General features: G+C 50.6%; 5 protein-coding genes across 5 annotated transcripts; 2 read left to right on the top strand and 3 right to left on the bottom strand.

Annotated features, from left to right (window-relative positions):
• Positions 1–940: 940 nt before the first annotated feature.
• Positions 941–2,360, bottom strand: ABOM_005229 (trans-hexaprenyltranstransferase; the record flags this gene model as incomplete). The annotated part of the gene is made up of 2 exons (XM_022532358.1): positions 941–1,102; positions 1,167–2,360. 2 exons carry the CDS (start codon positions 2,358–2,360, stop codon positions 941–943), a joined length of 1,356 nt encoding a protein of 451 aa, XP_022389692.1.
• Positions 2,361–3,044: 684 nt separating this feature from the next.
• Positions 3,045–5,140, bottom strand: ABOM_005228 (proteasome regulatory particle lid subunit RPN3; the record flags this gene model as incomplete). The annotated part of the gene is made up of 3 exons (XM_022532357.1): positions 3,045–3,188; positions 3,275–4,572; positions 4,645–5,140. 3 exons carry the CDS (start codon positions 5,138–5,140, stop codon positions 3,045–3,047), a joined length of 1,938 nt encoding a protein of 645 aa, XP_022389691.1.
• A 647-nt stretch (positions 5,141–5,787) lies between these two features.
• On the top strand, positions 5,788–6,642 carry ABOM_005227 (uncharacterized protein; the record flags this gene model as incomplete). The annotated part of the gene is made up of 3 exons (XM_022532356.1): positions 5,788–5,852; positions 5,906–6,271; positions 6,333–6,642. 3 exons carry the CDS (start codon positions 5,788–5,790, stop codon positions 6,640–6,642), a joined length of 741 nt encoding a protein of 246 aa, XP_022389690.1.
• A 1,327-nt stretch (positions 6,643–7,969) lies between these two features.
• On the top strand, positions 7,970–9,860 carry ABOM_005226 (putative transcription initiation factor TFIID subunit 12; the record flags this gene model as incomplete). Its single annotated transcript, XM_022532355.1, has 2 exons — positions 7,970–9,523; positions 9,606–9,860. 2 exons carry the CDS (start codon positions 7,970–7,972, stop codon positions 9,858–9,860), a joined length of 1,809 nt encoding a protein of 602 aa, XP_022389689.1.
• Positions 9,861–11,340: 1,480 nt separating this feature from the next.
• ABOM_005225 (1-phosphatidylinositol-4-phosphate 5-kinase) lies at positions 11,341–14,026 on the bottom strand (the record flags this gene model as incomplete). Its single annotated transcript, XM_022532354.1, has 3 exons — positions 11,341–11,817; positions 11,880–12,840; positions 12,912–14,026. The coding sequence occupies 3 exons, from the start codon at positions 14,024–14,026 to the stop codon at positions 11,341–11,343; spliced, it is 2,553 nt and encodes an 850-aa protein (XP_022389688.1).
• Positions 14,027–14,428: the final 402 nt, after the last annotated feature.

Genomic DNA, 14,428 nt, shown 5'->3' with positions numbered 1-14,428 from the left:
CAGAGAAGCTGTGGAGGCACCGAACCAGACCAAGCTTTGACCAGTAGCACTGGTAAATCGGTATATGGTAAAGAGAGAGAGACGAAAGGGAGATGCTGTATGGGAAAGGACACGATAAGAGGAAAAGGTAAGAAGAGAGAGAGTGAGAGTAGAGGTAAAGCGGACAGTACCTCACTCGTATGGAAATCAACCAATACCATCCCCTTACCTCACCACATTACAGTTACAAGGTGGCCGATCCTATGACGGAGTGCGGGTGGATCCCTGGAACAAAGTTGCCCCCGCCGAGGTCGTTTGTCTCGCTCCACTTGCATGCAACCGTTCTTGCCGTACTATAGTACTACTAGTAGTATATCCAAGACGTTGTTGTTTGCATCTTTGTTCCTTCCGACTAGCACATGACTGTGGTACTGGCAGTATACGATTTGTATTGTTTGTACTTCAGAGTGTGGCAGTGGTTCCAGAAAGTGGCATTAACGCCGAGAGTCCGACCAAGTAATATTTTTGAAACTTCCTGCAACCCTGATGCATCAAACGTGGTATCAGCGCTCGGTCAGATGACCTATGGGGTACGTTTTAATCACATCTTACTACTAGTACTACACTAAGTTGAGTTATATGACCTTCGGCGGAAAAATGTATGGAGAGCCTTCAATTTCCGCAACCTAATTCACTTGATATTCTAGATATATTTACAGTTCACTAATCTTAAAAAACAGTGGGCCCTCTCCCAAGCATCTATGACACTTGCGTACTGTCATTGAATCCAACAGACGCGTCAAGCATGAAGAAAAGAGACACAAATAGGCAATGGTACAAAAACAACTGTAGTGATACAATGGACATCAACTAGAACGTCGATATAGAAAGTCCAGCCCCGCATGTGGCTACGGTTGGCGCAACGATACCTAGACATCCAACCCACCGCGACGTTAGGCGCCTACTTCCTCCGATTCATCGTCTTCTCACACATTTGAAGGAGGCCATCCTTGGCTTCGCTGTCGGGGAAGCTGCTAATAGCAGCTTTAGCCTTATCAGCATACTCCTGAGCTAAATCACGAGTCTTTTCGACACCGTTACTTTGATAAACAAGCTCACGGGCCTATAGGTCAATCATCGTCAGTCACATACTTCCAATACTTCACATTAGATTCCAGATCACATACCCGTTGAACATCGCCTTCCTGACTGAACTTTCGGCCAACCAGCGGTCCCAGCTCAGGGTTCTGCTTCCAAGCAAACAGAAGCGGGGCAGTCGCCAGACCCAGCTCCAAGTCCGCTCCTGATGGCTTGCCCAACTCAGCATCACTAACGGTGTAGTCCAGCATGTCATCCACTAGCTGAAACGCAAGTCCCAGGTTACGTCCATAGGCATACGCAGCCTCGACGACCTGGGGGGTGCTATCACCGAGTAGCGCAGCCGCACGGCACGATTTACTTATCAAGCTTGCTGTCTTAAGATATGTTTTCTGCAGGTAGTAAGAGATGGTTTCATCCGTAAAGACGGGGTTCTTTTCGTCGGAGGCGGTATTCTTCAGTTGCATGAACTCTCCCTCCACTAAATTGGCAATGACGGTGGCCAGCAGCTCGGTGACTTCAGGATCCCTCAGACGTGCCAGAGCAACGGATGCACGCCCCAACAGGAAGTCACCCGCTAGCACAGCCATCTTGTTTCCGAATTGCAGATTAGCAGAGCTGGAGGACCGGCGAGTAACAGCATTATCGATGACATCGTCGTGCAATAAAGATGCGGTATGAATGAGTTCTGTGATTTCGGCGAGTCGTCGTTGAGTGGGCAGGATATTTTCGTCGCCAGAGAAGTCGTATTTGGCTTCCGCGGAAGAGGATACAAGCGGGTTTAAGTCAGGGTTGGTATCCGCAAGGACGGATGGGGAGCTGATAGGATCGTTCACAGTATAGGGCGGTGCAGAGCTCCATCGACCGTGCCGAGGAGTCAGCGCAGTTGCTTGGGACATAAGCAACACCAAAAGCGGACGCATGTGCTTGCCCTCGCTCTTGGTGTAATATTTGGCCACCTTATCCAGCGTAGGGTGGCCTGATCCCAGCAATTGACGAATGTTCTTCGTCAAAAATTTGAGCTCCTTACCCACAATCCTCAGGGGATCTACCGAAATCCCCGGAGGAGCTTTTGGAAGTCCTTTGAAGAGAGTCTGGGCGGCGGTGACGGCGGCGCCAAACGGAGAAGCGGATTTCCGGCGGGTAGGATGATATGCTCGCGTCTGCGAATTTCTTTGGACCGAAATAAGATCATTGCGGAGGCAATGCCAGCATATTGATGTCGAAGGCGTGACTCGTGATGGAAGGACGAGACCAGAGGCCGGGACCGCTCGAGCCTTCATGCTCAACAGACGCTAATTGACAGAAATGAATTAAAAGATAGAATAGAAAATAATATAACTATAATACAAATGGGGAATGGAAGCTAGAAAGAGCGCAGGCCGAAGGAGGGTGCAGCTTGTTGGGGCGAGAGGCTGCGTAGTTAAGGAAGTCCACAAATATCAGCCGGCCGAAGATTTCAGTTGAGAGCTGCCCACTGCCGACGGAGTTTGGCTCGGGCCGGAACGGATCGCTGAAAGCAGATACCTACCAGTGATAACAGCGGCCTTTACATCCGCATCTCCATCATCATGATAGACAAGTCCACTCTGTACCAACGGAGCAAAAGAAAAGGAAGAGAGATAGGTGATAAAATAAAAGAAAGAAGGGAAAATCTTAGTCTAGAATATTGACGGGAATTACCAAGATCTCTCGGCCCACATGCCCACCAAGACCAGGATGGACGAGTTGATCAGAACAGCTACAAGATGAACGTGCCCTAGTGCACAACGGAAATGGTTTGGTAAGAATATAGGAGACAGGGAACGTCACGCCGGCAAAGCTCAATCCTGCACATTCCCCTCCTACGCACCCGAAACAACAGATTTGCAGATAAAACACAATACTTGAAACCCACCCCGGCCCATTTGGCCCAGTCCCAACACATGGCAGGATTATACGTCGCCGTGTGACAGTTTTCGTAAGCATTAGATGGCGTCAAAATCGGCGCCAGCATCCTCATCATCCATATCACCATCCTGGATCTCCTTGGCCAGTTCCCGTTCGCGTTCCCGGGCCTCCTGTGCACTCTTCAGTTCCAGGCGGTGCTGGTTCATGGGAAATCTCATAGCCTATCAAATACATAATGTGAGTAAGCGCTCTACCTAGTCCACTGTACAAGGATAGATACAGAGGAATGAGTCAGGGTAGAACTAACCTTGACGCTCTCGTCGTGGAGACTCAAGCAAGCTCTGATTCGCTCGTGGAATGCCTCGCCAGGTTCTCTAGTCGCATAGATATCTCCAACTTCCTTACTCTTCATAAATCCTCGCTCATGGTCCAGAGTCGCCTCGATCACACCATCCCGGATCGCCTTAGCAACGATGTACTCTGCTGATTCTTCACTGTCCAGCCCCAGGCGGAGGCAAATGTCTCGCAGGGAGATTCGAGAATAAGATAGCGACATCATCCGGATTCCGGTCTTGATAACATTTTGCCTCAAGCGCAGAATGAGGGTGTACGTGCCATCCTTGCGGAATGTTGTACTGTGCGTATTTACGATGCTCAAAAAGCCATCCAGGTCACCTACACTTACGGCTTGGACAAGCAAGAAGTAAGGGTGCATGGCACGTTCCAGAGCAGGCTGACGGAAGATCGCACGGTCAGGGATGTCTCCCATAAGAAGCTCCACCACCACGAGCAACTTATGAGAGGCTTGGTAAAACCCACGCGCACTGTGGCTGGAGGGTGACTTTCGGGTAGCGCCGATCAAGTGTCCGTGAGCATCCGTGTACTGTAATTGGATAGCACGGATACGGCCCAGGTAGTACAAGTACCGGGCAATCTGATTGTTTGACGCGGACTGCGGGAAATGGTTGTGAGAGATAAGCAGATCTGCTTGTGAGATATGGGACGTGGACAGGTAGTTGCGCAGGAGCAATGTCATCACGGTAGCTTGGGTGTCAACATCCTTGCGAAGCACGGCCGTCCTGAGGGCTGCAAGCAATGGCTGGCGAATCGTGGTAACCGTGGCAGCAGGAGACGGGGGGAGGGGAGCAATCTGCTCAAAGAAGAGGGAGTAATAAAAATATACGCGAGCTGCGAGGGAATCGAGAGTGCGGCGATTGATAGTCCGCAGACGCTCGATTAAGCTCGTTGAAAACTTAGCACCACGCTGAATCTCCTTGCTGTCGTAAAGATAGATCTGAACGAGTATAGACAGATAAGTATCGATCTCTGGCAGAATCTCCTTGGAATTTGACTTGGTCTTCTCCGATTCGACGTCCATCTTGGAACTAGCAACCGCACTCTCGAAAGCACCGGCTTCACCGATAGCTTCAAGTAAGAAGGATACGGTGGGACTCGATGGGGGATAGCTCTCAACAAGGATTTCCGCCAGTACATCAGATGTAATATGCTTGCGCATCGAGGATATCGACCGCAAGACACGGAGGGTAAATCTGGGGTCGAAATGGGCGACGGCTCGCTCGAGAAGGGTAAAGTTGGTCTTGATGTCTAAAATGAAGGCAGGGTCGTTAGCAGGCTCCCATGGCACTGTATGCATAGAAGATATACAAGAACACCAACCTTGGATGGCCTTGGCTCTAGGATCAACCTCTGGCTCGGGCTTCTGGGACTCATCGCCCTCCGCACCTTCCATTGCGACATCACCTTCCTGGTCCTGACCTTTATCGCCGGATAGCCTCGAACCCTTGGTAGGGGGCACTACAACAGTCATCTTCTCGTCACCTTTCCGATCCTTACTGGCGTTGAATGAGGATGTAGGCGCACCTGCCGTATCCTCTCCCATCTCAACATCCTCAGAGCCATTCAACCCATTTTCCGTCGGCTCCGAGCCGTTGGTGCGTGGCTGATCCCGCTGTTCACCCATGCCGGAGTTCGAAGTGTTGTTGGAAGAAGCGGCTCTCGTGCTTTTGGTCTTACTGGCAGCCGCGCGGGTGGGCGCGACCTTGTCTTTATTGGAGCTTGAGTTTTGAGAAGTCGAGCGTGCCTTTTCACCGTTAGCAGATGAAGAGCTATCCGACTTGCTGTTTGATCTCAAGGAACGCCTCTCGGCCGGCATATTTTCGGTTTCCAGCTGTAAGCTCAGCTGAGCAATGAGGACCGCGGTACCGGGAACAGAAGGGGGGTGATAAAATAGAACTTAGGTCGGGGAGGACCCTGGAAAGTACTTGAGAAAAACAAAAGAACTAGGGGTATGCGGGTAGGAGAATGGTGGAACAGTGAGGATGATGAAGGGGGATGATCGTTGGGGGTGGGAAGAATGTTGATGAGGTGGTTGATGTGATGTCAAGGGTTTGGGCTTTGGGATGATGATGATGGACAGCGAGAGAACCAACCGGGCTTAGTCAGTATCAGCAGCTTGTTAACTACCTAGTAACGACCTCAGAAGCAACAGGTCACCTGCGCAAGGTACAAGCTTCGCCTCACAATAGCAATTAGATGGTTGTCAGATGACTCTGTTTTGCTTAAGGCATCTCACGTAACGGATGATCAAGGATGATTGTAACGAATTCCCTTTTCCCATGGCCGACCGCTGCTGGGTTGCCACTCACGGTCCACGGCCGTCGCCTGAGGCATCAAGAAAAGCAACGCAGCTTTCGGCAGGCCCTCTTGGCAACCGCACTCGGCGGCATGTTTACTCCTACTAACTACGACTTACAAAGTACGCAAGCATAGCACCGAGGTAGCATCAGGATTACAACCGCGATGTCTTTGCTTGATAGCCATCTGGAGCAGATTATACTCTCCTCCAATGCCATTGCTGAACTACCGTTAGTATCCTCCATCCCAGGATTCCAGCAACTTGCTAATCGACCCCCTCCAGTTTTCCCCCACCACGGATCTTCACAAACGCTCTCTTAGGCCCCCACGACATCACCGCTCTTATTCGCGATACAGAGACCCATGAACGAGCTCTTTTCCAAACAGACCCGTCTGTGAAGGCAATCAATGCTTCACAACGTCGGTCAACCCGCCGAGGAACAGTATTTCCATCTGAGATAGAGGGGGAGTCAATGGCCAGTCGGATCTATGCAGCCAGGAATAACAAAAACCAATCCGCTGTTGCAAGAGTCTTAGGGTCGGATATGATGGAGGAAATCAAACGCTCAGCAGGTACTTCCTCTAGAGGGCGTGGCGAAGTCGATGTTGAAGTGCTTCTCCGAGGCGCAGAAATCCTCTGCAACGTCTAGTAAGTAATCATAGCTTCACTCTTCTGGCTTGTAGCACATGCTTACTTATCTGGCTCAAAGTCCGGTCTCAGGGGCGCAAGAAAAGATCGCGAGTCTCCGTTATCGTCATCAACTGATTACTGACTCGATTCTCGACCTAGAGGGTCGGGTGGCGAGAAATACCGCAGAGTTGGAGAAGATGAGCCACTCATATGGAAGTGACTTTGACGATTATGAATCTTCAGGCACACTACAACCAGATATAGCCGATGTAACAGATGCCGATATTGAACAGGAAATGGATGAGATCCGAGAGCTAGAGAAAAGGAAGAGAACATTAGAAACCCGTGTCAGTGGTATGGAACGAGACTTGGGTGGCTTGATTGGATGATTGGCTCTTTACGCTCTGTTTCAGTGACTCAGATATCATGCAAGGGAGACAGATCGTAAGTCTTAGCCGACCGTTAATCTCTGTCAAAGTTCTGCCACGAGCTGCAAGTCCCTGCAGTGAACCTTGCTTGGCCCCGACGGTTCAACATTCGCCCTAGGGCTCGTGCCACATTGAGTTCACATAAGGTATCAACAAGATACGGCACTTTAATCCCGTGAACTCATTCTGGGTCTGACAAACATGCCACAGACGAAATCCTTGAACGACTTATCTAGTTTTACGCTCTTCGACTGTCATGAGGATGCGGTCGTTGCGCGGGCTACAGAGTCAAGGCTGCTTGGAATCATGTTGTCAGTTTGCCCAATTGCTGAGATTCCCATTCCATTCTCAGTGCTATGCCCGGCCTATGACGACTCGCGTCAAGCTTGCGAGGCGAATGGGATGCTTTGAATCCTTTGATACACCGCTTGTCGGGTCTTTCTCATATCTATTGGCCCTGATATGTGATTCATAGCAAGGTGATTGCTGATCGGTTATTTGGTAGCGTTGCCACTTTGCTGGACCAGTGGTATATCGTGCTTTCCAGAGGATTTCCTGCTGTACTCGTCATCAAGAGCTCGGGCTAATAGCCGTTTTGTGGAGTCCGTCTTATTATATTGGTGTTGCCATCCCTGACGTCCTAGTAGTCTCACCAATGCAACTACTTCCATGAGGACTGTAGTACAAGACAATAATTATCGTGCAGAAAGGTAGCACATTCACGTCTGTTGAAAGGAGCATACATAGTATTTGATAATGGATTCTGGATGGTTTACAATCTGGGACCGAGGTCCTGAAAAGTAGGAATCAGGTAAATATATGACATAAGGAAAAGAGAAAACAGAAATCTTCGAAGGTAGTGTAAGGGAAAAAGAAGAAGAAGATTATATGATGCTCGACTGCAAAAGGTGATACCAAGTCACTGGACCCCAGATTACCGCTTTTGGAGCAACACCGAATGCCAAGACCTGAAGACCTAAGGCTCCCAAACTCTCCGCCATCCATCGTTTATTCTGAGCCCGAATCGCTCGTTCAATCTATCCCTTCTGACGGGGACTGCAGTGTTTCCTGCCAGCTATCGCCCCTCACGCCATTTACTTGACTTGAACTCTGCCAACGCTTGCCCGGTCGCTTCGTGGCCTCCTCCACGTAGCTTAACGATTCAACCGTCGCACGGGTTCAACCCATCATTCCCTTGTTTTCAGGGTTACATCTACCCTCGGCCCACCCATATCGATAGTAACCCATACGTTCGCTTCTGTTCTGTGTCAAATTTATCATCGAGAGAATGGACGGCTCACAGGTTCCTGCGGCTCAGCCCATGGTTACCCAGCACTCAAATCTCATCCGGACCGATCAAGTCCAGAAGCTCCCTCATCTCACCGAGCAGCAGAAGAGTCAACACACCCAACTGGTGCGCAACTTTTGGGAGGTCCTCAATAACCGCGACCCTCAGAGCACAGAATATCAGCACGCGCACTCGAGGCTTACTCAGATATCCCAAAGTCTGATGAAAGGTATGCGAGCATTCCAACAGAACCGCCAGCTTCAGCAACAACAGCTCCAGGGACAGCCTGGCCAGCCCGGTCAGCGGCCGCAGTCGGTCAACCCTCAGACTTTCAATCAGCTCCTACCTCAGATCCAACAAAAAGTCAATGGTCTGCAGTTCTCTCTTCCTCCCAATATTAGCCAGGAACAAGCGCAGTCATGGCTTCCGGAGGCCAGGTTACGATACGGCATTGCGCTGCAGAAGCAAGAGATCGGTAGAGCGCGCGTAGCAGAGCTACGTCAGCAGTTCAGCCAGCGCCAGGCCGCCGGAAATATGACCCAGGAGGAGCTACAGGAATTCAAAAATCGACAGCTTGCGGCAGAGAAGCTTTACCGAGAAGGAGGTGACTTCTTGACCAAGTTCAAAGAACAACAAGAAAACTTCAAGGCGCAGCAACAGAGGGCAGGCGTACAGAACGTTACAGGTCAACCACAAGGTGCCAGTGTCACACCAGCTCCCACTGTCCCTGCTGGTTCGGATGGTCGCCCCGCAAACACACCCGTGTCAATGCATCCTGGACAGGCCCCGACACCTGCCCCTCATACTATCACTTCTGCGGTAAGTGCCGCACGAAGCCAAGCTAGCCAAACAGCTATGTCACCGTCAGTATCCCAACAAGGTCAAGTACCCGTTGCACAGGCGGCCCCGGTGGTCGCTCCTGCCGCTCCTGCCGCACCACCAGTCGTTCCTCCCCAAGCGCAGTCGCAGCCGCAGCCGCAGCAGCAGCATCCACAACCGCAGCCGCAAGCCCAGTCTCAGCCAGGAGCACCTGGCTCACAGGTCACCTTCACGCAAGTACCTAACTTGGACGGCTCTACGCCTACGCCTACTACAGCTCAGCCAGTTAATGTGCAAGGGCCCCCACGTCCCTTGTCCCAGCAAGCTGCTATGGCTCAGGCTGCTCAAAACTATACAAATAACAACGCAAACAATAACATGGGCCAGCAGCAGAACATGCCGCAGCCTGCGACCAACTCGCATGCGCATCCTCAGGGCTACATTCCCAACAGAGCCACTGATAACTCGGCACGAAATATCAATATGGCCATTCCAAAAACCCTGAATGTCCCTCCTCCGGAGCCTGTCACTATGGCTCCAGCGCGGCCAACCCTGTCAGGTGGTCCCAGTCACGGCGCTATGGGTATGATGGGTCAGCCTGCTATTCAAAAACACCCAGGGTACGTCCTTGAAGGCGAAGGCCAGCGAGTCCTGAGTAAGAAAATGCTTGACATCTTGGTTCGCCAGGTGACTGGAGGAGGGGAGGGTGAGGGACTCACTCCAGATGCTGAAGATGTACGTTGTTCCACTTACCCCCTTCAACGTTACTAATAAACCCCGGCCGCCTTTTCTATGAGACTTATCTAACATTAATCAGTTCATCCTCCAAATGGCCGATGACTTCGTGGACGACGTGATCACCGCTGCCTGCCGTCTCGCCAAACTACGTCCGTCATCTACCCTTGAAATCCGCGATATTCAGCTTGTTCTCGAACGTAACTACAACATGCGCATCTCTGGATTCTCGACTGATGATCTTCGCACCGTCAAGAAGCCTCAGCCAACACAAGGCTGGACCCAGAAGATGTCCGCCATCCAAGCTGCCAAAGTGACACAAGGCAAGGCTGAATGATTCTGCATCTACTGCGCTTCCCCTCTTTTCACCTTCGCAGTCATCGTCTCCAAGCGGGGTTATGTGCCTTCATTGATAGCCTACGTATCAAACGCCTCCTCACTCGGTTGCCCTACTTCTTTAATCTTCTAGGAAATTGTCTTAACACCACCGTTCTAACATTTATTCCCCACCTTTTCACTTTACAGTTCGGTAGTTGGCGTCACTGGGTGGCTTTTTGTTCATTTACTCTGCTTGCCTTTATTTTTGTCGCTTTACACTTATTCCACCGGGTTCTGGCTGCACTGAACTGGCATGTAGAATGGCGTTTCTTTCATGGATGTTTTTCAAGTAACGAATGCTATACCCACTTTGAGAGTTGGATGAACTGGGGTATGGGCTCGAAAAGATGCTTAAAATAAAAACAGCGGCACGAAGTCATTTGGTACGGTTTCAATGGGGTCCTGATCGGATTATCACGGCTGGAAGCCCGCCTTTTGTCGCTATTTTTTTAATACCTGGATACAGGTTTAAATTTCTACAATAAGCAGATAGCAGAACCGGGATCTATGACACCTTTGTTCCTGAAACAAAAGCGGATTGGTATCAATTCTCTAGGAACAGCGCCTATTGTGCGTCTTCTATCAATCTAACAACAAAATAAACACAGAAAACACACATAATTAAACCGCTCAGACCTGCTCATGCAAAAATTAAAGCATTCGCTTCTCCCATCCATGTATACAAAAGACAGCAAAAAATAAGCAGCTAGAACAATGGCGGACAACGTTCAGCCAGCGACATACAAGGTAGAAAAGCAGGGGAAAGGGAAAGATTAACAAAAGAAAGGGAAGAGTCGAAAGGCCGACCTTTGACTTCAAACAAAGGAGAAGATGGTACAGTGAATATAGAAGCAGTCGAGGGGAGGCTAAAGACAAAGCCAGAACCAGTCAGCGTGGATCAGACTCCAACGCTCAAAGCGGCGACTTCTCGAGTCGCTCTTTCAAAAAAGGAGGGTGATAGAATAAACACGCATGCACACACAGACAAAAAGGAAAGGGTCGCGAAGAGATAAGGAGAGAGGGTAGGTAGATACTTCAAAAATGTTGAGACACATGATCAAATACCGCTTGCCACGCTGGTTAAAGAAAGTACGGTCTCATTCTTGAGACCAAGTCGGTCGAAAATAGAAGCTGAGAAAATATGGAAGGGCAAAAGGAGATGTCCTGTGAAGACAGGCACAGGGTGCCTGAGAGCGAAACTCACATCAATCGTGGTAACATGGCCAGTATCACAAGAGTGGTTTCTTCCGGAGATTGGATGGAGGTAAATGGAAGAAGGAATGCGTTACGCAGGCAAAGACGAGAGACCCCACGGCGCCGAGAATAAGATAGATAGAAGGAATTTTGAGCTGCAAAAAGGGTATCATGAGAATCGACCGAATTTCATCGCCTTGAGGTTATGGAAGATCGTTCGCTGAAAGGGAGCAGTAAAACACGTTTCAAGCGATCGCCATTCTCTTCCCGTCGGGTCGAAGATGGTCTTGATTGGGGAGTGGTGGTAGTTTCTTCTCCGATGCTGGCGGAGCGCCATGTCGGCTATGTTGACTTTGTCCACCAACGCTACTGGCCTCGCCGGCCTCGTCTACGATCGGTAGTGTCGAAGTTGGACCCGTTGAACTAGTGTCCGTTGGGTCCCTAACTGTCGATAACGTCCGAGGGTGCGTAAACGATACGTCCTTGGCCGCTTCTTTCTCCGCCGCCTGTATTGTGCGTTCAACGGAAGGCGTACGCTCAGCAGATGTTCTGCCTAGCTGCCGGGATTCCCGACAACGTACCGCTTCTTCTTTAGACATAGTGATGCCCTTGATGAACTTCACAAAGCGATCACCATAACCCTCCGGGGGAACTGGTGAAATTTGATTCCGGTCATGTGACAGGCCCTTGAAGAAGTGCTCTAATCGTTTCACCATGCCATACTTATCTAAGGTCAGCGTTGTATCCAGGATACTCTGTCTGCATCCATCAAGTATTGACTTACATGTGTCAAACAATCAATAATTCCAAGGTAATAGATCTCCTCTCCAGGCTGGCCATTCTCATGAGTGGCTCGGAATCCCCCATCGTCAGAATAGAAGACATGAAATTTTCTTTCGTCGAGAATTTCTTCCGGCATCTTTGCGGTTGCTTTGTCCAGAGGCACTGGGCGTTCACGTTTGAGGGACATTCGTAGCTCACGGGCCTTGCGTTCATTTTCCAATTTCGACGGCGTGCGCATAAGCATGTTCGGGTTCGCTTCTTCTTCTCGATCACCACCGGGTTGGAAAACTTGCAGAGTCTTGTCACGAAGCTTCTCCTCATTTCCTCTCTCTCGATCATGGATGCCCACTAATAGAGAGTAGTCCATGATCTTGAGCCGCTTCAATAATTCAACATCCCGTTCCAGTTGTGCCAGGAAAAATTCCCGTTTCGATGGTCCACACTCGAGGTGACGCTCTCGTCGGACCCAGTTCAGGTCCTTCAAAGTGGCTCGTGGGTTCTTCTCAAGGTCTTCTTCACGCAAGTCACGGCCGATCGTCGAGCCCTTCAGATCAAAAGTCTGATGTATATCCCGATGAGGCGGGAAGAGGTTGTTCATGACCACAAAGTGGATCTTGCGTCCATAGGCCATCTTGACACGGTGAAGGCCATAAAACTGCGAGATCAGCGTGTTGGGATTCTGCTCGACGTGTTTATAATACTCTGGAAGAATCTTGCGTAGCAGCTTGTGCTCGGAGTGATGTATGGTTTTGATGATGTATTTATAGTCTCTCGAAAAGTAAAAGAAGCTGCCACTTTTCCCAGGCGAGCCCAATTCCGAAAGAATATACTTGCTTGTGAGAGACATTAGGTAGTCAGCAGGGTCAATCCGGAACTTCGTTCGCAGATGTCGGAAGACCCAAGGCGCATAGTCTTTGAATTTGAAGTCGTATTTGGCAGAAGGTGTTAACTCATTGCCAGTACTGCCCACGGGTCCAGTGTAAGTGAAAGAACGAGTGACCATAGAATGGGGGATGGGGGAACTAGGGCATACATGTCAAAAGAAAATTTATGTTTGGCCTCAAAGTCCGCAGGCGTGAGTTCCCGGTCCATCTTCGCATTAATTCTCGAGACGGTAAACCGAATTCCTGTGAGCATGTTGTACGCTGTAACCCAGTTCACATGATTTTGATCCACCTTTGTTCCCACGATGACACGGTCGTCATCGTCGTCATCCCGGCGTCTCCTCTTTGAAGCCCTCCGTTGCTTGATGGCTTCTGCCCACCTGGCTGCATCTTCATCAGGATTAGCTTCTTCCAGGAAGGTATCTGAGCGATTGGTCTTGCTGGCCCGGCGGCCAAGACTAAAAGAGGTACGACGAACTCCTCCTGTCGGAGACAATCGTCCGCTGCTATATGCCGCATCCTCGGAGTGGTCGCGACTACTTCGACGGCCGCTAGTGTTTCTTGGAACCTGTAGCGTATGCCGATGTCGAAGGCCGGAATTCGCCGGTTCTGACTGTTCTGTGCCAGAGGGGAGCGGTGGCGAAGAATACCGATGGGGGCTTTTCTGCGACGGGGATAGACAGCCAGGGTCAGGTGAGAGGCGTCCTGTGTCGATGGGCTGCGATTCCGAAACGTTCCCCACCGAATCCGAAGAAACCAGTCCATCGGCCGAAGGTCGAGCATAATCCCCATTCATCAGAGGTCTTCCGTTTGGTGATCGTGGGTTGAGTGATGTGCCATTAGGCTGTTGGCTGGCTATCGACGCCGTCGCTGAACCTGCTCCGGCACCTGCATCGGTAGATTTCCGCGCGAAATCCTGTTCGTGCGTCATGGAAGGCCGTCCACCATCCCGGGGGTCCCGGGCTGATACATGGCCTAATGAGTGCATGCTTCCATCTTTCGAGTGTGACAGATCCCGAGTGTAAGAACTGGCGCTTGACCGAGGCCCATTCAAAGAATACACACTGCCGTTCGCGAGCGGTTGGCGGTCGTTTCCGGGGGTGTCAAGGTGACTGGTGTCGCCATTGGGCCAGTTTGTCCACAGAAAAGTATTACCGACGGGAGTTTTGTCGTGTGGTTTCCCTGGCGGCGAGTCAAAAGAACGAGGGTGGGTAGCCGTGGCAGTGGCCGTCTGATAAGAGCTGTCGTTAGAAAAAGATGGCATGGTCGCTAGGTTTCGACTCCGGCGCAAAATGGAAACGCCAAACGGTGTGTATATAAAAGAGGGGATAGAACGGTGACGTGAGACCTGCGTGGGCCTATTAAGCTCAGCAAACAGCCAGCGTGCTGGGCGGGAACCGGGGTCGACTGTCTCCGGCCAACGACGGGAGGGAAGATAGCGAGGAAAGGAAGGGGGATGGAAGGCGGGAGTGACAGCGACCGATCAATGGCAGGGTTCAAGATGCAAGTACAATGTCCCCGAATCGAGCTGAAGCCACCAGCCGGGGAGGGCGTGGCATAAATTTAGCGACGGATTGGCATGTTCATCAAAAGAAAGGAAAATGGCGAAATGTACGTCGACCAAATACCGGCACAGGCAAACGTGTTCGGGTCCCAAGACGATTAA

The sequence above is a fragment of the Aspergillus bombycis genome, assembly GCF_001792695.1.
Source record: "Aspergillus bombycis strain NRRL26010 chromosome Unknown contig00036, whole genome shotgun sequence".
Lineage (NCBI taxonomy): Eukaryota > Fungi > Ascomycota > Eurotiomycetes > Eurotiales > Aspergillaceae > Aspergillus > Aspergillus bombycis.
The sequence above is the reverse complement of the archived record's forward strand: the minus strand, read 5'-3'. Positions and strand labels throughout refer to the sequence as shown.